The 25,212-nt window shown below is 38.9% G+C and overlaps 1 protein-coding gene across 1 annotated transcript in view; it reads right to left on the bottom strand.

Moving 5' to 3' along the window:
* The window catches only part of LOC145979830 (transmembrane protein 59-like), a 168,692-nt gene extending 144,146 nt beyond the window's left edge, over positions 1-24,546 (bottom strand). The window contains exon 1 of the mRNA XM_083112856.1: positions 24,236-24,546. Within this exon, the coding sequence (XP_082968982.1) occupies positions 24,236-24,379 (144 nt within the window). The 5' untranslated portion in view covers positions 24,380-24,546. The remainder of the gene's footprint in view (positions 1-24,235) is intronic.
* Between the last annotated feature and the right edge of the window lie 666 nt (positions 24,547-25,212).

Here is a 25,212-nt window from a genome sequence, read left to right on the forward strand (position 1 = left end):
ACCTATATCCTGAAATACTTGTTTCCCTGCATACAGTTATATGTGTTGTTTAACTCTACGGCGTAAGCAGAAATTTCTCTTGAACACCTGCTACTGAAGTTTGGCCATTGCCTTAAGAGTTAGGCAACACACACAACGCCATACGTCAAAGCAAGTATTTCACGATATAGGTGTCCCATTTTTATTGACGGGGCTGTACGTTAATTATATCAACCAAAACAATAGTATATTCACATTAAACTTTGGGGTGTGTGTGTGATGTTAACATAGTAAGTAGTGTGTTGACCAATTTTAAGATGTTGTCTCTTTGATTATACAATTAGTGCAACATTTTCACTGGACCAATGGAAAAAGTGTGTACCCCGTTAAACCTTTCCCTTATACAATGCGATCCATTGAAGTGCAGACCGCCACGTCGGTGTTTGCTCTACCGGCAAGCGAGGGCCTCGCGGCCGTTTGTCGGCATCGTCGAGTGTCGATGAAGCTTGGGCACAACGGTTTCCAGAATTATTTTTAAAAAGTGATTTACTTACTTTATAAAAGGAGGTGTTCAAACTAGTTGCCTTCGATGAGCACAGATTTTTGATACATCTTCATTAAGACACCCACTAACGAAAGCTGGCGAGGAGGGGGGGGGGGGGCTAGAAATCTGTTTTTAAGGAGGTCCTGAAAGTAGACATGAGACTTTGAAGTAATCTGATAAGGGTCCTTGTTTTGTATTCTGTGGCCTGTGTATTGGTGTGGCGACTGTGAAGTGATAGGGTGCTCGTTGCGTTTGTTCTAGTGCATTCAACACGGGGTGTATTTATTTATGATTCATAAGTGTTAACTCAATCGGCACGTGAAGTTCAAAAACGATTTGGAACAAGATTCCCGGGTGTAAAAGTTTCATGTCGTAAATAAATCACTATTCAAACTAGTTACCGGACCGCGAGCGCCTCGCTTGCCGATAGCGCAAACAATGACGCGGCGGTCTACACTTCAATGGATCGCTCTGTGTAAGGCCGTGTGGGCGCAACACCTCCGCTCCAAAGCGTGAAGATCCAGTTATTCGAAAAGAACTCGGGTAATCCACTTTGGGCAGCGATAAGCAAGAAACTGCCCGCGCCATTATCTCGCGGGGGTGGATTTCCACCGAAGCATAAACAAACCGACATGTTGCTCTCCTTAAGCCCTGTTGACTGGCACACAAACCAATTTTACATGACCGGAGTAGATTAGCCCCTTTCCGAACAATGGGAAGCACCCCCCCCTCCCCCAACTTACCGTTTGCAGGAGCCTACTAATGATCAACACACTCGTAATCACATCAGCCTGTAGGGATCAAAAGCAGGAACACGAAATTCCACCTCGCGAAATCAAGTTACTCCGAGGAAATTGCATTAGTGACTGGAAAAGGGAGGGGGTGCAGCCTCCCCTCTCGGTTTCTTCCATGCAGATGAGGCTCGATTATTTTATTTTTTCTTTTGAGGACACGGACACAATGACCCAACCCTGTATCGTGAATTTATCTTCCTCATCCTCGTCGCAAGATACGCGCGCAATCACGGACTTCCGGTTAACTAAATTTATTACGAGTAGATAGACTCTTCTCGTGTACAATTTTCTCCTATTTAATTTCAGTCTCTTTCGCTTTCCCTGGCGGGGTTTGAATCGTACTCTTTGATTCTCTTCGGCGTTAGTGTCGTGAGGACAAATTGGGAGCTACTTGGAAAGAAGAAGTTGCGGACTCCGGTCTCGAAAGCCAGAAAACAGCGACAATGGGACTCAGTGATGAATTCGGGAAGTGGTCCGGTGATAAAGGGCAACTAGGGCACTGCCCCGCAACAATTTTAACATAAAAAGTTCATCTGAAGAGACGATCGGTATATAACTATTTTTCCCCTCCACTCATACGTTGCTGCAACCAGACGTACAGGGCAGCGGCGTATACTCTGGGTCATCTAGGTAATCGCAGATGACCCGGCTGTATTTCTTTCTTTTTTTTAAAAAAAATATATATATATAGATTTCTTCGCAATATTCTTCCAAACCAATTTCGATGCATACATTTCTTTGCTTCCAGCGCGCCGCGAATGCTTCCAACCGTTTGCCGCTGAATATCCGGGAACCTTTCTCCAGCCGGTGGAATGACGTTAGGGAATCTCACCCTGACGTCATTCCACCCGCTTCCTTTACAACCCTTGGCGAGAAGGGAAGAGAAAGAAACAGGGTGGCTACAAACAAGCAAAAATGAAATTCCCTGACTTTTCCAGGTTTTCCAGGACAAAATTTACATTTTTCCCTGACAATTACAAACTAAACTAAATCGATGTTTTTGTAAATTGAAATAATAAACTCATACAGATCCATGCATGGATTTGTTAAACACCAATATTATCTTCTATGAAATTGACTTAATTCCTCTATTCTCTATGATTTGAATTCAAACTGCAAAATAGTGAATTTGGAAAATTATTACAATTCACAAGCTAGGGAAGGATTGATTACGGAATTTTGTCATACACAGTAACTTTAAAATAAAATACTTGATTATTTTTAAAGTTACGACTAAATGAGATAAGAGTGAAGAGTGATTGATTAAGAAATACAATTTGTAATTTATCAGTCTCCTTATCCATTCTCGGTATTATATGTTGATATTTCCACTCAAGTTTGGAACCCTCTGCTTGAAAGAACCATGAGTGCGGACTCATTTTTCAATGCATAAAGCTACTTCTCTCTTCTCTGTAAAGCAAAGAACTTAACTCTTTCATATAAGTGAAACAATTGAATCAAACAAAATAAAGTGTCATATTTCCTTACTTTATCAATGGGATTTCTGCTTCAGTACAGTATATCCAAGTGAAGTACTGTGAAATTAACAACATGCAGTTATACCTTTAATGCTGACGAAAAGGGTATGTAGGTATTAGAAATTTAACGCAAGAAATTTATAGAATTGCATTGTATAGGTACCTGATTTAGCTAACCACACATTAAAACAGGAACACTCTAATAATAAAAGCTTCTGAAAGTTCATATACGAGGGGCCTCCTGAAAAAAAACTCCAATGGTGCCTATACGGAACAATAGTGGTCGGAGAGTGACACACAAACATGCAGGCAGGAAGAAGTGGCATGTAGCTGTAATCTGGTACAGTTGTAATGCAGATGTTTTAGGACAGTTCTAGGTTAAAGATTGCAGCTATCATACAGTATCCCACAGACTGCGATGTAGCCTACATTGCACGCTCAGAATTTGGCACAGAGCCACCAGCAATTGTGTGAGGTGTGTAGACCGGATGTCGTGAATAATAGCATGGTCAGACGATGGTGCAGACAATTCACGGAAGGCCAATCGAATGTGCACAACCCCATACAGCACAACACAGGCCCTTTGCATCACTTCATGTGAGAGATCTTGGACCACTCCCTGTACAGCCCTGCCCTTTAATGTACTGGCTTTCATCTCCTGGTTTAACTGAATAGGTTTCAGGCAGGGCAAGGATTTGACAGCTACACTGCGGTAGAGATAGTTCTAGTTGTTTGTTTGTCAGACACATATACCATGGGCATACAAAATTTAGTGCCATGCTACGACAAATGCGAGAACAACGGTGGTAATTATGCCGAAAATTAAGTTAGGACTCACTGTTACTAATGCAATAAATTACTACTGATATTATTGTTTTATTTATGCCTAATTGGTAGGGACCTTAATATTTTGTTATTTTTTTTTTAATTGGTGTATTTTCTTATTTTTTATTTTTTACTATACAGTGTTATTTTTCCCAAAATTCACATTTTCATTTTAGCGCATTTTCTGGCAAATAGCTGAAATTATACCTTCATGGTGTTTTTAAACTACTGTTTCAAATTGTAAGTCACATGGCTTACGCCTCTTCGTGAGAGTTTGATATCTTGAAAGTTATTTTCCATACCCCTTTTTTTTAATTTTAAGGTAAGGATTTTAGATAATGGAATTTTCTCCGTATATACTGAAGGGTGCATAATGACCATAAGTGGCGACGCACCAAAAAATTAAAATCAATCAATCTCACGTGACAGATACCGATATATTATAGCACCAAAAATTGGCATTATCTTTTTTGACTTGTTAGTGTTACGTTTCCCAAAATTCGCGTTTTTGTTTTAGAACATTTATCTGCCAAACATACCGAAACTTAATACTTCATTGTGCTTTTAAACTATTATTTTAAATTGTAGGTCACATGGTCTACGTATTTTCGTGACAGTTTGATATGTTGGAACAGATTTTTGAGGAAGTAAAAGTAAAGTGCTCCCCTGCACTTTTCCATGAAGGTGTATAGGGGTGTGGAGTTAGGGTCCCACACTTTCTTGATCACGGCTGAAGGTGGGGGTGATGTGATCAGCACCACGCTCCTGGCTACCTTTATCCCTCAAAGTTTCCTCAAGGTACCAGCTTCGTATGATGCTGGGCGGTCGCCGGAGCAGTTTGAATATGTGGAAAACATCCCGGTTCTCCACCGCAGGGGATCGACCCCGGGTCTCTCGCATAGTAGTCAGACGCCCTAACGACTGAGCTCCATTATTACTGGCTCGACAAATGCCGATGGTGCGCACTTAGCTTGGTAATTCAAAACATATCTTGTGTGACACATACGAAGATGTGGCTCCCGTGTGACGGTAGATATGCACTCGATCTCCTGTTAGAACCCTGCCACTTTGCTCTGTGATGCAAATGGTTTTGATCGTGGGAAATACATGACTTAATGTGTCTGTCGGAATTATTCCATGTTCGTATAACTCTACAATTTACTCTTGAGTAAAATGTTGGAAAACTTGCATGTTCTATGTACACAAACATGGCCTAGAAAAGACAAGAATGTTGGATTTCATGGAATTTTTCGTTTTTTAGGACATTTCTTTAAAAAAAAATCGTTAAAAATGCCAACAATTCGCATTTTATGCCAAATTCGCATTATTTCGATATTTCAAATGGGCGAAAAATGTGTCCAAACATCACTGCACATTCCTAAACATAACTTCGCAGCAATTACCATTTTTCATGGTTTTGGCGTTTGCGAAAAATCAATGTCCCTACTAATTGGAAATTACTTTCTGGCCACCCCTCATATAAATAGTAGATGGAAAGTGAAAATTTAGCAGGGCTGGCAGAGAAAATTCAATCCTTGAAGAAAGTGATTTGCTTTTATGATTGAATGAATCTAGTAAATATGATATTAAAATATTTACGTATTTATTATTAGTATTTTGTTTCATAATATTGGACATTAACGTTACCCTGTGAGAGATTAATGACCATCTCTCACGAGTTTAAACAGACAGGACAGAGAGTGGCGTTAATTTCAATGCAATACTAGTGTTACAGTAAATTTGAGGTTGGGAGCATGCTCTTGCCAATTTTTATAACGTTCACCATTGCAGATTTATGTTTAACTTTTTCGTGATAGTATTCAATATATATCCCGTTTGGTTGAATTCTTCTTGATATCTAAGAATAGTGCATGTCATTGTAAACGTATGTTAACTTGTGCGAAACCAGTAATACATCAGGATGATGAAAGAAGACCTTCATAAGCACTGCTACATTAAATAAGGTGAAGTGAGCCAGAAGAGTAATAAAATTCCAGCCGCATATTTGCAGTATAAAGCTCTTGTTGTTTATGCATTCGATTTTTGTTGGATGTTGCAGTCCATGCAATTTCTGTCGCATGTTGTAGTGAGATACCTTGTCAGGTGGCGATATTCAACAAAAATCGTATGTATCAATGGAACCTATTTGTTACCATGTTCCTTCAGTTTGTCCAACAAAATGCCTTACTACGTGACAAGTCCCCTTACTACTCCCATATGGACAAGAAAAAAATATAATTCAATGCATTTTCCACGTAATATTTAGAGGCTTAACCTTTACTACCCCAATAATACCATATGGTATCATCCGAGTAACGTCGTACTGGCCTGATGATAGATACCATATGGTATAATTGTGCTGATTACGAAATGAATGTGCTTTTTGGACGTTCATACTCTTATGTTTGGGTGGAAACTCTGACACAGGTCTGGAGCAAGCCTGGGAAATTCATATTGATGACCAACCTCCCCCTTCTCCCCCCCCTCCGCAACATATCCATTCCACATTTCCGAACAGAGTTTCACATTTTGGCTCATTATTCAATTTGTATGGCACCCAGGAACATGAAATATGTTTCAATCTCTTTAGAAACGTCCATTCTTTGAAGAGAATACTAAGATTTGCGCCTTCTCCCTAAAATAGCGGGAGAAGAGGGGGCAAACTTCAGATATTTATGTTTTTCCATTGAAATTCGGTGGTCGCGCCCTCAAACCCCATTCCTCCGTTCGACAGTATGAATTGTACACAGTTGCATGCTCTGATGTTTTATCTGTAAAACAAAACTTATCCGAAGTAGATTGCTCCCATAGTGCCCGAGTTATAACAATTCTCCTCCAAAAATGCAAATTACGTATTTTTCGTAAAAAAAATATCACATTTTGGCTTATTATTCAACTTGTATAGCACCCAAGAACCTGAAACATGTTTCATTCTCTTGAGAAATGTCAATTCTTTAAAAAGAATACTAAACTTCGCGCCTTAGTCCCAAGTAGCGGGAGAAGAGGGGGCAAACTCCAGATTTTTATAGTTTTCCATTAAAATTCGGGGGTCGCGCCCCACAACCCCCCCCCCCCCACTTCCTCAGTTCGGCGTTCTGAATTGTACACGGTTGCATGCTCTGATGTTTTAGCTGCAAAACAAAACTTTTACCGAAGTAGATTGCTCCCATAGTGCCCGAGTTATAACAATTTTCTGAGCAATATGCAAATTACCTATTTTTTGTAAAAAACAGTGTTTCACATTTTGGCTTATGGCACCCAAGAGGATGAAACATGTTTCATTCTCTTTGGAAACGTCCATTCTTTGAAGAGAATACTAAGGTTTGCGCCTCATCCCCAAAATAGTGGGAGAAGAGGGGGCAAACTTCAGATTTTTATGTTTTTTTCCATTGAAATTCGGGGTCGGGCTCCCCCAAACCCCCCTTCCTCGGTCAGGCGTTGTGCATTGTACACGGTTGTATGCTGTGATGTTCTATCTGAAAAACAAAACTTATCTAAAGTAGGTTGCTCCCATAGTGCCCGAGTTATAACAATTTACCTCCAAAAATGCAAATTACATATTTTTCGTAAAAAAAATCACATTTTGGCTTATTATTCAACTTCTATGGCACCCAAGAACACGAAACATGTTATGTTCTCTTGAGAAATGTCCATTCTTTGAAAAGAATAATAAAGTTCGCGCCCTCTACCCAAAATAGCAGGGAAAGTAGGGGCTAACTCCATTTTTTTGTTTTTTTTCATTGAAATTCGGGGGTCGTGCCCCCAGCCCCCCTTCCTCGGTTCGGCGATCTGAATTGTACACTGTTGCATGCTCTTGTGTTTTATCTTAAAAACAAAACTTATCTGAAGTAGATTGCTCCTATAGTGTCCGAGTTATAACAATTTTCCTCCAAACATGCAAGTTACATATTTTTATATTTTTCGTAAAAAAAATATTACATTTTGGCTTATTATTCTACTTGTATGGCACCCAAGAACATGAAACATGTTTCATTCCCTTGAGAAATGTCCATTCCTTGAAAAGAATACTAAAGTTCGCGCCTTCTTCCCAAAATAGTAGGAGAAGAGGGGGCAAACTTCAGATTTTTGTTTTCTTTATTGAAATTCGGGGGTCGCGCCCCCCAAACCCCCTTCCTCGGTCCGGCGTTCTGAATTGTACACGGTTGCATGCTCTGATGTTTTAGCTGCAAAACAAAACTTTTACCGAAGTAGATTGCTCCCATAGTGCCCGAGTTATAACAATTTACCTCCAAAAATGCAAATTACATATTTTTCATAAAAAAAAATAATAATCACATTTTGACTTATTATTCTACTTGTATGGTACCCAAGAACATGAAACATGTTTCAATCTCTTGAGAAATGTCCAATCTTTGAAACTAATTCTAAAGTTTGCGCCTTCTCCCCAAAATAGTGGGAGAAGAGGGGGCAAACTTCAGATTTTTGTTTTCTCTATTGAAATTCGGGGGTCGAGCCCCCCCCCACCCCCTTCCTCGGTCCGGCGTTCTGAATTGTACACGGTTGCATGCGCTTATGTTTTAGCTGAAAAACAAAACTTATCTGAAGTAGATTGCTCCCATAGTGCCAGAGTTATAACAATTTTCTGTTCCCGTGCAGAGTTCCATAACGATATCTTTAAATAAAAAAAATTAAAAAGTCAATGAAGACGAAATTCCCTGACATTTCCCTGACTTTTTTTGACACCTCAAATTCCCTGACTTTTCCCGGTTTTCCAGGTTTTCCAGGTCTGTCGCCACCCTGAAGAAAAGAGGGGGGAGGAAACTCTGCTTGATTCTGTGGTCAGGGTAAGCTCCTTCTGGTGAGAGTCCACCGGTCTCAACCCCTAGAGTTTGCTTTTCCCTCCGCTGGCGACCATTGACCTCCTACAACCCTCCTCCACAATTCTTTCCCGAATGCTATGTCGTCGCTAAACATAGAAACTGTGTTTTTTATGGCAGGGACATTTCTCAGGAACGGGAATTTTGGGTTCACAAATTGCCTTCTGTAAGGGAAATAGGGAAAACATACCCGGTAAAGTGCGAAGAACAGGAAAATATGAATAACATAGGCAAACCAATTCTACGCTAATTTTCACTATACATTTACTTCTGTCTTGCTGATGTCTGTTACATAGAAATTTATCAAAAGGAAAATGCTTAAATATTGAAGATGAAGCAAACTAAATTAAAATTCAAAACTTAAGCAATTAATGCACCTATAAGCTGACTCCCCCCCATTCTTGTATTTGCAAAAATAGTGATTGTTTCTTCTCTCTAATCTTCAAAAGCAGCGAGAGTACTTCCTTCACGGAACTGAATATTTTTTAAAGGAAAAGATATAAATAAATTACATATATTTTAGTTTATTTAAGTTACTATTCCACCTTTTTAGATTAATAGTGATGAAGATGAACGACTAAAACATATAAGGAACAAACACATCAGGCACGCAGCCAGGTGGAGGACTCGGGGAGCTGAAATCCCCTCCCCGAAATCATTCATATATCTAATTTAAAAAGTGTACAGTGGTAATTAATTTTACTTCATTTGCAGATTAAACACCTTGCATAATACGTTGTAATTATCTGAGATTTATCTTCAGAACTTCTACCCCCACTTTTTCAACTTTATGTGGCGGCTGCTAATACCCTCCTCTCCACCCCCACCCCGAAATAAATTTCTGGCTCAGGCCTGCACTGATTCGAACTTTTAAACCTGTCATCGCAGGGAATTTGGAGCTCGGAAAGGGATTTTTTTTTATCATTCATAGGGAATTTCATTCTGAGTCCTGGAGTAAGTTGAATTTTGCACTTAAATTAATAATGAGGGTTTCTATTTCACTAGTGCATGTCTTTCATTTTATATTTCACAGTTTTTTTTATTTTGCTTTATAATACTGTCTTGTTTTATTATTTGAAATTCTACACGTATATTAAACTGCAATAATGAGAATTAATTGATTGTGGTCGCCACAATAAGACAAACATTCCCACAAAATATTCCTAAATCCCATATGGATCCTGATATAAAATGCACGGAAACTTTTGGACCCATATGGATCCTGATATAAAATGCACGGAAACTTTTGGAGTTTGATGATCAAGGGTCGGAGATTACCCACTCGTTAGAACCAGCATACGCCACTGGTACAGGGTGTGCATCCTGTGCGAGGCTAATATATTTCTGCGTCCTGTTGGAGAGAGTCTGATCTCAGCTCTACCCTGGGACGTGACATCACTGACTGATCCAAAGCTTTACAGCATAGGCAAGGGACAGTAGGCCCTCACAATGGAAAAGCGCAAAATTCGTAGCCGTCTTTAGGCAGTGGACGAGGTGCCCTGCCCATTCATTTTTGCCTCGTTCACCGTTCAGTGTTTCCAACTCTTGGCAGGCACTTCATTCGTTCTTCCAGCCTTCGTACTTTCACCTTCCGCAGTAAGATGCAGCAATAAGCTAGAAAAAAAATCCCTCGAATGCCTTTCTTCGAGCTTGTTCCGGCGACCTGAAAAGTTGCCAACACTTTTCATTTCACAAACTAGTCCCTCGGAATTTTCAAAAAGACCATCCTTCCTTTCCATTGCATGCATACGGATTCGAATTTGTTAGTGTGTGAGTCTGCGTTGCGTTCCATCTATGTGCGTATTGATCGCTTATGAAATAACTAGTTTTTTTTTTTTCGAAAAAGAGTTTATAGTTACTGTACGTATGTATTTATTTGAGTGGTTGTGTCTGTGTTCCAGACAACTAGACATGCAGATTTTCTTCGTAAGTATAAACGAACTTTTTTGGGGGTACATGGCCACAAAAAAATTGTTGTAACTGAACTTAACGGTGCATCATTTTCCTAGTTAGTTATTGCTATTAGATAGGAATTTGTTACATTTCATTCCAAATAGTGACCCATTGTTCGAACAATTTACTTACTCTATTTCAAGGAACTCTTCTCAAACGCCTTAAAGAGAAATTTAGAGGTTATCTGTCCCCCACCACCTCCCCACCCAAAAGAAAAATGTGCCCTGCCTGCCTGGAAAGCCACGCGCCGGCCCTGTGTATTCCCCTCCAGAAATTTCTATAACCTGGTAGATCATTCGGACAACAGCTAAGAAATTTAGCAACCAAGTTCACTTTGATTTTCTTTCATTCAGCGTTAGAACGTACTATTTCTGAGTGTTCTTTTTACTAATAAGCACGGATTCTGTCTTCTTTATCATTAAAAGTCAAAATAATGAACGAGTATAAATATCGCCCGTTTTGATAATTGCTAATTAGTAATAAATAATAATTCCATATCATTGAAACTTAATAATTGATTGACTGAATTGCTTTATTTCACAGTCCCTGGCCGCGGTGGCTCAGTCGGTAACGCGTTTGACTACCATGCTAAAGGTCCCGGGTTCGATCCCCGGCCTGTTCAAATCCGGGAACTTTTCTAACGTTGGAAGCGGCCCCGGCGCCCACCCAGCGTCGAATAACATGGGTACCTGGGGGGTAAAGGCGATCAAGGGCGTGATGCTGATCACATCACCCCCACTCACGACCGATCAAGAAACTGTGGGGCGTTACCCTCACACCCCCTCTACGCCTTCATGGCGTGGTGCTAAGCACAGGGGAGCACTTTACTTTTTCAGTCCCTACCAAAAGTTAAAGACCACCAACTTTTCTCATATAAATGAATCCTGACCGAAAGTTTTTGGTACAAATATGGAGTGAAATTGTATGGAAGTAATATAGTGTGCGAGGCATATTATTGCAGAGAAAATATTGGTATACGTCTTGTAGTTCTTGAGATACGAAAGTGGAAAATCAAATTTCTTAACTGAAAAATCCAGCATTTTGAAGTACAGATGAATGTGTATACACGTAACCGACGCCATTATGACAGTACTGAATTTTTTCCAGTATTGTGGAACATGAACGAAGGTTTTGGCGCTAAAAAAAATCCAAAAAAAATTTCTCGTGTTTCATTTTTTTTTAAATTCGCAAAATAAAAATAATACACCGAAAACTGAGAGGTCTTCAGATAAGAATATCTTCCTCAGCGACTGCGCTGGAGTGAACAAATTTTATCAGTCATTAGTTGAAATGTGTGTCAATAGATGGCGCAGAAAGCTTGTGATTAAAACAGATTGTTTGAATCGCAAGCTACGTGATAATGGGGAAAAAATCTGTGCCCGTGGCCGTGAAATGGCAAATAATTGGTATGTAGCCTACAGATGCAATAGATCTCATAGAGAAATTGCAGTCGCATTGAATGTGAGTAAAACCTGCGTGGCGAACACAATGAACAAATTCAAGCAGCAAGGTACAGTGGTTGATAAACCACGCTGCGGCTGCCTCAGGGTAACGTCTTTACGCGAGGACCGGATTATCGCTAGACTTGCCACACGTCAGCAGCAACAATGGCTTGGATTCAAGCAAGGGAAATCTCATTGTTGCCTTGGCCAGCATGAAGTCTGGATCTGAATCCTATAGAAAACCTATGGAATACCGTTGGTCTTCGTGTAGCCAGACGCCAGCCAAGGAATGTCCAGGAACTTCGTGAACAGATCTCCGAAGTATGGAATGAGATAATGCCCCAAGAATGCCAGAAATTGGTCCGCAGCATGAGAAAGCGTGTGCAAATGTGCTTGAAACTTAAAGGTGGGCCTATTGACTATTAAAATTTCACACTTTATTCATCTAATTTCAGGAGAAATGTTTGTTTCCAAGTATATTTTCAAAGTTCAGATTTAATGATTTTACAAATTGTACCTTGAGTTGCATCTATTAGTTAAAGTGCATTAATATGCCCTTACACTTTCTTGATCTTGATGCACCTTTCAATAACATTACATAATAATTCCAATTTTGTATTAAAGTGTTTATTTAATGAAAAGCACTCGCACATGTACTTTTTCTGTTTGTCTGAAAAAGCACATGACAAGGTGGTCTTAAACTTTTGGTAGGGACTGTACTTCGCCTTTCCTGCCACTAGTGGCTAATTTGCAAAGATGGTGATGAGTGATGATATGATGAAATTGATGAATGGACACTCACAAACATACATGCCCAGGCCAGGATTCGTACCCGGGACCCCTGGCGTCGTATCACAATGTGCTAACCACTCCGCCACGGGAGGCGGCGAAACTCAATAATGGGTACATATAAAGCGGCAGGGTTGGTGTAATGTGAGCTTCTGTTGTAACGATTTTCAACATCTTACAGCTATTTTTAAGTCAACGCTTTGACGTCTAATGGTGGTGACATGCTTCTGCAGTCTTATCGAAATTTACCTTAATTTAATTACATATCAGACATAAGGAATAATTTGAAAATATTAGTATTTTATTAGTAGAATTATAATTTGAGGTCTATGACATCCCCTCCCCCGTGAATGGCTGGATTCAACACTGATGGGACTCGAGGGGCTGAGCACGCATCACCCAATGAAATCATTTCCTTCGAAACATTCCTGCATTTTCCTTTATAGTTTTTAATTCAGATAAGGACAGGTTTATTATCCTTGTCTGCTTTAAAACAACCGTAAACCAGAAGCCGAATAATTCTACAGTGCAAGCAACAAGTAGACAAGAATTGAAATGATGTTTTAAGTACACTTTATGCACAGACAGGCTAATCGGGATTGGACCTACAGTTTAAAGTGGGATGCGAACCACTATACAATGTGCCTCCACCAGGTATCGAACCCGTGAACCCTCGATTACAAAGACGACGACGTTAGAACTACGACATCGGGGAGGCTCTCAAGTTTGACACAAGAATAAACGCGCAGCAGTCAATGTTTGCTTCACCTCCCATGTCAACAATCAGCCCAAATAGTTCTTATCTTTTCCAGATAAGTGTGTCTGTTTGGTATTCAAATATGTTTTCAGTTTAAAAATAGCGTGCAGTGAACTAAAAAAGGTTGATAACCAGAGTGCGAAATCCAGGGGGGACATAGGAGAATTCCCCCCACCAACGATTTTGTCCTGAAATTTTCCCCACCACCAAACTTTTCCGGGGGGAGAGGTTTTGTTTTGTTCTCACAACAAACATAAACAATTAATTTGGGAGTCGAATACTTTTTCTTACCGCACCTTGTACTTTACTGGAATAATATGGAAAACGCACACAAAGAACAGTCATCGAAGAGTTTAATCTCTAAGGACACTTAACCCAGCAATCCCCAGAACACAGAAGATGTTATTTCTTCTCCATTTCTCATCGCCTATCGTCAACTACCGCAAAGTATATAAATACATTAATAAAACACGTAATAGCATTTAGATGAGAATTTTATACAGGAAACTATATATTTTTCAATCTCTCTTAATTTTTGCCCCTCGCCTTAATCACGCAAATCATTCGTCATAACATATTAAAATCTTGAATTTGCAAACGAATTTTGAATGAAGGACAGTCGATATAATACTTGTCTAATACGTATAATTTATAATATAATTTGATTATTTAATAATTGACACATATTTATTTATAAAGACATTATACATACATACATAGCCTACACATCCAACCAACCTGACGTGATTTCGCATCCTGTTGAAAACCATTGCCTGCGACAGACGCCAAGCAGTAGTATATTTAAGACCACTTCGTACGCAGGGGGGAGCTAGCTAATGGGGATACAGCCCCTCCCGAAATTCTGATATAATCGAACATTTCAAATGAAATTAGAAAAAACTCGAAGTAGTAAATACAAACCGCCCTTAAATTACCCTCAATTGATAAACTTTAAAAGGAAAGTTAAATATTTTAATCGCAAAATATTTTACCGGCCTCCGTGGCAGAGTGGTTAGCATCGCGCGACGACTCAAGGGATCCCGGAACGAATTCCGTCCTGGGCATGGGTGTTCTTTGCGAGTGTTCCTTCATCAATTTAATCATATCATCATTCATCCTCATCTTCGTGATTAAGTAAGATAAACAAAATCAATCAAGCAAGCAAAATATTTAATTGTGGATCCCCCCGATCCCCCTTCTCTCTCTCTCCTAGAATGCGGCAATGTACAGTAGAACAGTGTTGACACAATATGAGGGCACAATTTCCCTTTGCAAGGGGCAACATTTCCCTTTTTGGACCATTTATTCCCTTCACGTAAGCAAATTATATAATAATAATAATAATAATTGCAGATTCAGTTGTATATTTTACAATTTTATTAATATCTGGTGGAGGCATATAGTGGTTCGGACTCCACTTTAAACTGTAGGCTCAGTCCCGATTAGCCTATCTGTGCGGAAAGTGGTCTTCAAACAAAACAAAACAAACTAATTATTTAATTTTTTTAATAAATTTCAGGTCAGGCAGGTACACTTGTCTTGAGATCCAAACTTCATTTTAAAAGCATTTCTCTTTTAAATTTTCTTATGTGTATTACTGTATTTACTCATGTATAATGTGCACTTTTTTTGCAAAATTTTTGCCCCCGATGAAGATATTCCTGTACCTTTAACAGATGTTCCAATTGTACATGAAATTATATGTCAATTGTCTATCATCTGTATAATAGATGTTATGAATTATAAAGTTTGGTGTAAGATATTATCAAATATTGGTAATCTTCATCAAATGTGGTTCTGAAGGAGCCGACAACCTTCCATTGCGACTTATAAAGCTGATTTTACCTCATTTACTGCCATACATCACTGATTGTTTTAATCTTTCTATGCGCTTTGATATTTTTCCAGACAAGTGGAAAATTGCAAATATAAGTAGCAGCATTATTAGTGGTGGTGGTGGTAGTACGTAGTTAAGTATTCCGTTGAATTCGTTATTAGTGTTAATAAAGAATATTTTAAAGGAATTTCACATTTAAGTTCATCACTTCCTGGCCAGATGTCCCAGGTTTGAATCCTGGTCAGGAATCCATTTAATCGTTAATCCTCATGGTTACTATTTATCCAAAGATGCATAAAAGTAACGTACAATAAACTTAAAGGAGCAGAAACAAGTATGAATATCAAAATTAATAAATAACATAAAAATGTGGATTTGAAATTCGAAATTAACATAAACTGTAATAATGTAAAGTCAGATGACCTTAAAATTTCCCTGAAATTGTGGTATTTTTCATAGAAATACCCTTTTCCCTTTTGGCTAAAATTTCGGTTCGAATTTCCCTGCAAATGGGAAATTTCCCTACATGTGGCAACACTGTTAGATGATAATTTTATACAGGAAACTATTTTTTTTGAATATCTTACTTAATCACGAAGATGAGGATGAATGATTATATGATTAATTGATGAAGGAATGTCCAGGACGGAATTCGAACCCGATATCCCTTTAATCGTCGCGCTGTGCTATATTCACCTTTACCATTCCAGCATCCTACGGAGAAAAAAAACAGGCGTACGCTAGTGTCTAAGACAAAACTTTCAATTCTTTACGCAATAAAAGAAGTGTTTAATACTAGGAGACAACCATCTTATAACAAAAACTAAAGCAGCCCATTCAACACTGAAAAACATTAGAACGAAGCATCACATTTTCAAAATAATGCCATTAGGCAGAATTTCCATGATGACATTGTCAACGGAAAAGGAAAAAAAAGACTGTCGAGCATGCGCACCATGATTAATGGCCAATACCAAAGGGACCCATTCCACGTCATTTGAAAAGGACTGACTGCAAATGCAATTCGAACGATTCAGCGTGGCCTGTTTAAAGCTTTGTTCAAATATTTAGCTTGCAAAACAAAGCAATGGCAATGCACGGAATTATTTGCGTGAAAAGCACTCGCAGGATTGCTGTTTTGCAATGTTGTTTTGGTTAACTCTGCTGACATAGATGAAACTGTACTAGAAGCTAAAGTTACAAAAGCAATGATGATTACAATTTCATTGCGCAATAGCACGTAGCCAGGTGGGGGGCTAAGGGGGCTGAAGCCAGCCCCGAAATCCTACAAACATCTAATTTAAATAGTGTACAGTGGTAATGAATTTTACTCCCTTAGCAGGATTAATATTTGATCGAAAAAAGTTTAGTGTATAATAGAGGAACCCGATTATATTTTATATTCTACCATTTAATCAAAAGAATAAATGGATCCACAGCTCTCAAAATGTATAGTTTTCTTTGTGAGAGGTGACACAATATAAACTTTGAGTAAAATTTGGCCCTAACTTTTATTTTTTTTAATGGAATGTATAAAAGTTAATAACAAAATGCAATAACTACGAATTTCAGTAAACTAACTGTATAAACTGTAAGAAAAATAATGAACAACACTAGTGTTGGATATTGAATCATACGTGGATCGAGTAGCAGTCTTTCCATTCATATAATAATAATAACAATAAATTTGGATTAAAATTGGTTTATTGTTAATATCGTATAATAGTTATTATTGTAAAATTACAATTAAAACCGTGGTAATAATTATTATTTCTACTAATCAAGTCTTATTAGTGGCCTGCCCCTCTCTACAAATATTTCTGGCGACGCCTGTGCTGATAAGGTATGACACCCCCCCCCCCCCGAAATGAAATCCTGGCTATGGGCCTGCGCAATAGCGTATGTTTGCACTGTAATATACAAAGTCAAAACTATATACAGGGTGGTCCATACGACGGTTAATATTTACCGTTATTTGCCTCATCATTATCACATTGGCGCCCCATGAAAATTGGCATCGTTAATTCCAAGTTACAAAAAAGCAGAAAGTTTGTTGTTTTTATTGTTAATAACAGAAAAGAAAAGATCGGTTAGTTAGTTTTCGAACAGAGTAACCAAAGTAAAAAGTGAATTAGATCGAAAAAAAATAATGTAAAATAGAGGAATCCGTGAAGCGGGAGATGTGAAATTATGTGATGTTGTCATGTGTATAGTACCAAAACGGTACGTTTCCGGACATGGGTTCCTTATCAAAACTTGATCTACTAAGTCCCCTCTACAACCCCTAGAAGTGTGTAATAGGAATTCTGAATCACCCTGTACTTTCATATTCTACCATGCAATCCAATAAATAAATGCCGGTTTCCCGGTTTTCAAAATTCCAGATATTATAGTTTTATTATCCCCCGAAAAATAGCCAAGAAATTTAGCAGCAATGTTGACTTTGGCTTGTTTTCATTCACTTTAATTTAACATAGAACGCATTTTTTTCCGTAGTAATAAACTCTGATTCAGTCCCTTTATAATTAAAAGTCAAAATAATGAACGAATTTAAACTATAGTCCGTTTTGATAACTGCTAAATTAAGAAATATGATACGCTTCAAATTTGTGTGAAGATGGCCAACTGCTGAGAGGGACGAAGAACCCCATAAAGTGTCGTTCTTAGAATGGCAGTTAATTAAACCAAGTAAGGGGTAATTTAAAATATTACAACTGTTTTATTGGTATTCCGTGAAGTTGATGCCCCCACCGGAGGAAAGTGACTGGATTCAACACTGAGGACAAGTGATGAACTGATGGAATGGGACAAATACGAGGCGCGTCAGGAAAGTAAAGATACAACGGATATACAGTTACTCACAATGTTGCTCGTACAGGGCAAACGTATCGACACTCGACAGAGTCGTATTTGCTAAAGAGCATTTACATGAAGGTCAGAAGTTTTGGGACAATGTGATCTTCTCCGATTGAACCAAAACAAACCTGCACGGATCAGATGGTGTGAGCAGAGTGTGGTCAGGACAATGTTGCCAATACAACGCCTACGGTAAAACGTGGTGGAGGATCCATTATGATCTGGGCCTGTATGTTCACTAAAGGAGTTGGGAAAATGCAAGTCATTGGCGGAATCATGGACAAACATGTCTGTAATAATATCCTGAAGAATAACGTGAAAAAAAGGTACCCAGCAAATCGGGTAGCAGGGACTGGTTGATTTTGAATGTACCCAAGCAGTTCACTAGTTCAGATCTGAATCCGATTGAGTATTTATGGCCACTTTTGAAGAAACGTGTTCATAAACATGAGTGCAAGTCAAAAGATCTGAAGAGTCGCTTTAACGTGGGAAGGAATCAGCCCAGACATCTGCAAGATGTACAGGCGGGATTCTTATCGTCGCAGTCATTTCCAGCACGTGTGACTTACAAAAGAGCGCAGCACTGCGAATGAACGCTACAGGAAAGAGTAAGGATCAAGGTTACTGTCCCTGTTGTCAACTTACGCCCTACATATTTTCCCTAAGATATAGATCCGTTGTATCTTTACTTTCCTGACACGCCTCGTACAATAATACACCCATGACTTCGAACCCGGGATATGTAACTTCGGAACACTTATCACTCTGCCACTGGGATCGGCGGGACGTCTAGTACTTGAAGGGTGTGCAAATAGCCTCAAGAGCTGTCGCAGTCTTTAAACAAGCAAACCAGACCCGTTATTTATTTGCAAATAATTTGGTCCAACCTAAAATGCTATATTTGTCAGTTTGTCAGTGCCGGATCTACAAGCAGCAAATCACCGCAGTGCGGGGGGGGGAGGAGGAGGAGGAGACAAGTAAGCCTTTAGGGGGGCCTCAGCCATTGACACAGTAAAAAATAAACGTAGTTACTCGGGGGTACAGAAACTAATACAATATATACAGGTAAAAAGCCCTATGCATATAGTACCTTGCCATGAAGGCACATTTAGGGAATGGGGGTAGGGCCCCACATATTTTCCATGTCGGCCATATTGGAGGTGATGTGATCAGCACCACGCTGCGGCCGCCTTTACCCCCCCCCCCAATACCATTTGATTTGAGGCTGGGTGGGTCCTATGGCCGGTTTACGCGGGGACAAAGCCGGAAAAATTCCGACCTTAGATTACCAACCCCAGATTTCTCGCGTGGCAGTCAGACTAGAATCAAATAAGGCTAGAATTTCACGAGAAATGCCGGGGTAAAGGTTCCTTCAAAAAGTTACGACTGCGTGATTGCAAATGTACCTATCATTTTTCCAGGTGTGAGAAAACAGTGTACTATATATATATATATATCTCACATAACCAACCCCCTTCCCATTTAAAAAAATTGAGTTGGGTTCGAGTGTGTGTGTGGGTGTAGGTAGAGGAGGGCCTTTGGTAATATTTTGCGCGGAGGGCAAGGCTTGTAGATCCGGCACTGGCTGTAGTGCTGGTTCAGACTCCGTGGAGTTACGATTTCTTGGTTCGAATCGTGACTTCTACATAACGCCTAGTCTCAGTACGTGTTAAATTGAATTGGAAACACAAGTTGTTTTGTGCGGAACTAGAAAGAAATGACATTAATTGACCGCAAAGGTAGGTTAAATGTTAAATTACCGTTCATTGAATAATCCTAAATCGCAAATAAAGGTTTCACATTTGTTCCTCGGACACACTATTTCTGGCATTTGATCTTTTCTTATTGAATAAAATAACATTTTCACGACTAAATTTTCACCTTTGGCGCGTAAATGTTATGCACTAGTAGCCAAATGGCACCGAAATGTCTAAGCACGCTTTTTTCCCGATTTGCTCTTAGATTGTAAATTTACCAAACCTTCAACCAAACACACCACTTAAAAAGAGTAGTATAGCAATGCACGGGAAGCCATTAAGCTTTTTGACAGTGGTGTACTCAAGAGATGTTGATGGGGGATATAAGCCCCTTTTGCCCGAGATTTATTCTTTTATGACTGGCTGTTTAAAAAAAGAAAAATCCCTTTACGATTGATTCATAGAATCTTAATATTATGAGCACATCAACTATTTGTGCCCGTCACACAATACAGGGATCTAGAATTACATTTGGGGGGGGGGCCGAACCAAGTGTCTCACATGTAATAATATTTAAACAATAATAACGATTATAATCATAGATTAATAAGATAATAATAATAATGATATTTAAATATCTGAATTAATATTGATTGATTGATTTAGTTTATTTTACTTCGCGTTTTGTGCCTCTTGGCTAATTTGCGAAGATGGGGATGAGTGATGAAAGGACATTCACAAACAACCAAGCCCGAGCGGGATTCGAACCCGGGACCCTTGGCGTCGCAGCGCGATGTGCTAACCACTCAGCAGGTAAATTAATAATACTTATTATTGTTATTATTGCATGAACAGATAAAGAGAGGCATGTATTATTTATCCGACGTATGTGTAGTTAAGATAATTAACATTTGTGTAAAAACAGCTGCCCTGTATTTTTCTTATTTAATTTTGGACTTGCGTTAGTTTTTCGGGGGGGGGGACAACAATTAAAACTTTGCTGTCATCTGAAAAATCTCCATAGGTTAATAGGTGGTGCTGTAAAGGGGGAACTCAGCACATGGAAGGACACACACGAAGCAACGCACAACCCCACAGAAGATCAAGGAGCCAGAGCATCTTAAGCCTACAAGGTTGCAGTTAAGGGTAAGAGGTTGACGAGCGAGTACCTTTCCAGAATGTCGTCCCTTATATGCCCTTTCCCTTTACGAAATTTATGGGTACGTCGTTGCTTTTGAGGTAACAATTTCTCAAATTATTTTCATCGCCGTGACTTTCTTTCTTCACAGACATGTTTATTTCCACGAAACATGGACGCTTGCTTTCACTTCTGGAGCGAGTAACGTTTCTGTTTAATGAATCCCCGCACGCTTCAGGGTGCTGAATGGCCAAAATCCAATCAACAGATGAAAATAGAGAACTGGTAGACCGTCGCCAAACAGGTGTCTAAATTTAAAACAAAGAACGTCCTCCGGCTGCGTTTATTCCAACGAACACATAACATTGTTTCAGAATAGCCACAGAATGGCGACAGGCCCTGGTTTCGATGCCCTAAAGAAGTACGCCGCCATCTAAAATTGCTCGCTTCTTATGAAACCAGTTTTCTAGTTTTGTACCTAGGCAGGGAATATATATTTATTTGTGAGTGTTTCTGTCATCAAACTGACAGATTAGTTCTTATTGTCATTACTCTATGCATATTGAAAAGCAGCATAAACAGCGGCGGCGCCAGGGGTGTTGAGGGGTGCGGAATAAAATGTATGGATACGATGTTCAAAACAAAGGAAACATGTTCATGCTTTAACCATTATATTAAAATACCAATCAACGTTTAGCAGGCTTCTATGAAAATATGCCAATGAAACTGAATACAACTAGTGACTTGTTTTGACTCTATGTTTTGTAATTTGTAACGAAAAAAGCTTTCTAAGGCAGGCTAATGATATATATTGTGACTTACTTTTATTTTAATGCTAAGTGAACCAAACCTGACCTGCCTAACCTAACCACGAAAGCATATTTTGAGCATCTTAAGTACTCGGTAAAACTCCCACAGTATGTGTTAACAGAAGTAAATCGAAATCGAACCAAGTTATAGACCATCTGAAATGAGGTAGTCCGTATAATACTAAAGTACCGAAGAAACAATGCTCAACAACAATAATGGCAAAAGAAGGACATCAGCCGATCATTGCAGAGACTGGGGGTAGTCTCAACAATGTTTTTCAGATAAGTATCAATGGCTTGTCGGTTGTAATACAATAACAGCGGTCTCATTTCAATATCAAACATTCTACGCTCCATATGACAATGGAAGACTTAATAGTGTTTTCGGTTGAAAATACAAAATAGATTTTGAAAAGGGGGTGCGGAAGAAAACTTCACACCCCTCTGGGCATAAAACAAGAGGAATGGCGCGTTTCCCCGCATGCATTTCTTGTATTGAGTTCTAAAGTATGATTTCTCGTGTTTGAGGTTATAATGCTCATCTTATGAACGAAAACAACTCTCTATGCAAATAGTAATTCGAGATGGCTTGACCAATAAACTGGTATTGTAAAATTTTGATTGCCGATTTAAATTTGTAAGATGACGAAAAAAAAGGACAGTATCATGAGGTGAGGTAGGTAGCGATGATCTTGAACTCGTTATGCGTCACTGAAAGCAAGATTTTATTAACATGGAGAGAGGACTTGTCATAATACCATACACAAAATGGATGACGAAGACCGAAAAAAATAAAAGCAGCGATCAAATGCGTCATAATGTGGCAAATGAAAATATATACGTAAAATATATAATTTAATCTGATTTTCCATTGGGGTTAACTTCTCCCTTTGCTCCCCTCAGCTCACCCCTGAGAATGATACGTGAAAATACGTTACAAAATTTTACGACTCATATACCGTATGTTATTAATATCGTATTAATCTATAAATAATACGATATTATAAAACTGCATAAGACAATGAAGATATTGCACAGACATGCGTAGCCCCTCTGTTTTGGAGTGGGGGGCAAAAGCCGTAATGAAAGTTCAGTTTGGGAAATTAAAATCACATTCCACCTCACTATTTTACGAACTCTCTGTCTTACTGCATACAGAAAGGGGGCATATCTAGGGTGGTTCCGGACCCCAATCACATCCCTGTGTACTACATTAAGTGTAATTTTAGGTGAAATACATTACATACCCCTGATGTGAAAATGGAACCAAGTAAAGGGAAGCCAGATCAAAACAAAATTCACGGCTCTTCTTAAACTAAAACTTTCATTACACACACGATGACAAAATTCTATCCTATCCTCAATGTTTCAGTTGGTACAGAGTTTTAAGCACCACTATGTCGCTGATAACTTCAAATTACAAAATAAATAATAGACGCCCCTCCCGCCTTGCACTTTCATCGGTCATCGGCTTGAAAAAGCTTCATCTTTCTCTAAAAGTTTAAATGCTGATGATTAACAGTGACAAGATCTTGCTCTTAGTCTTACTAAGTCAAAGAAACAGGTAAATTGTAACCGAGTCTTGACTACTACTAGACATTCAGGATACATGTGGTAAAGTCTCGTGTTCGAATTCATGCACAATCCTGGACATTTCTGGGTTGACTTTCTTATTCTTGTTACTTTGTAAGTATATCGCGATGATGAGAATGGGTGATGATTAGATGAAATTGATTGGGGGGGGTCACAAAAAAAAACACCCATGCCCAGGCTGGATTCTAACCCTGGAAATTCGGTGGCGAGATCGATGGGGGGTTGACTATGAATGGGGTCATTACAACTCAGAAGTGTCAATTACTGTGTGATATGGTTATTTACGTTTGTCATTTCATTTTTTCCATCATAAGGATTCGGGTCATTTATAGTTAACTTATCTAAAGTAGTAGATAGTAGTTTCGTACAGTCTTCATAACGTTAAATAAAGAAAAAAAGGCGATATCAGTCTTTATCTGCTTTGCAATCGACAAAACATGTATATAAAAAAAGACAATGCAAGCATGTGTGATGTCACATTAATAACATCGCTTTTACATTTATGGCCGAAAAAAGTAATGCTCAATCTCTAGATTGCAAATAAACATTTTAACACTAAATCGGGAGACTCAGACTAGTACAATAGGACGTACTTGAAACAATTGATCTATGCAGAAGAACATAAATTAATCAAGCTTATTTTAAGTGCATAATCTATTACTGATATTCAAACTGTAATAGTTACACGAAAATTATTAGGCTACTTGCAACCGTGTGTTGGAAAAGCAGGCACTTGACGTTTCATTTGTCAACGGAAATTGCAGCCGAATAGTTGATCGTGAATTGTTTACACTGTCTACAATGTTCAACAATAAGAAATGTAATATTTCATTCACCTTCACTGGCTACATCTAATAATCTACGTAAACTACAAAATGTGCACTTAAAATGAATTTGTATACTTACATTTGGGTAGGTATGCAGTGGATATGTTTCATCACACGAAGCTACACAAGCATCAATACTGTGTAATTTGTCAAGAATTTCCGAAACAACGTTCTCACAAAACACTAATAATGTAAGTCCAATAAACAGCACATATCTCGCCATATTAGTCTACATTCATGCACACACACACGCGCGAAAGTTTTTCCTACACACAAGTCTACAAAGAAATATATTCGTATGGAAACCAACTAACATACACAATTCGTCTGCTAAGAACCACTATCCCTGACAGCGCTTCAGCTAATGTCGCTCAAAATCGAATTATGCAGATGTCTCTGCAATCGACAGTGCTGAACAGAAGAATGACGCGTTTCGCAAGTGTGGCCTTGGCACTGAACCACGTACAAACGAAAACGATGCCTTTGCGCAGTTGTCGATCGGAGCTCAAGCGATCGAAATAAAAAGGCAAAAAAATTGGAAGTGAATTAAATTACTGAAGAGTGGAAAAAGAGGCGAGTAGGAGTTATTCCTGTTAGGATAATAATAATAAAAAAATGAATCGGTTCTGCAAACTTGCCTCAAGAAGAGAGACACTGTTCGCAGGGCCAGATTTAGGCCTAGTGAACGGGAAAATTGCCCCATTGTAATGTAATGTGGGCGCTTCCTGTAACAATATTTTTATATTATATTCAGCTGCCACCGAACGAAGGTTTCTTTTTCGGAGGGGGGTTGGAATTGTAAAAGTGGATATTACATAACTACGTTCTAGGTAGTGGCTGGGTACAGCATAAATTTCGTTAATTATATTACCATCTTTAACCTTAGTTTTAAAAGTTGTTCAAGAACAAAAATGGTAATCGGAGGTTATTTTAAGGAGGGTTTGGATTTACAACTAGTCTTTTCCAGAATTCTTTATTGCTTTCATTTGAAAATTTGGATTTCCTCAAAATTTGGGGTCTGTAGACTCATCAGCTTCCCCCTGAGTACGCCAGTGA

Source organism: Lepisma saccharinum, chromosome 26, assembly GCF_977018435.1.
Source record: "Lepisma saccharinum chromosome 26, izLepSacc3.1, whole genome shotgun sequence".
Classification (NCBI taxonomy): domain Eukaryota; kingdom Metazoa; phylum Arthropoda; class Insecta; order Zygentoma; family Lepismatidae; genus Lepisma; species Lepisma saccharinum.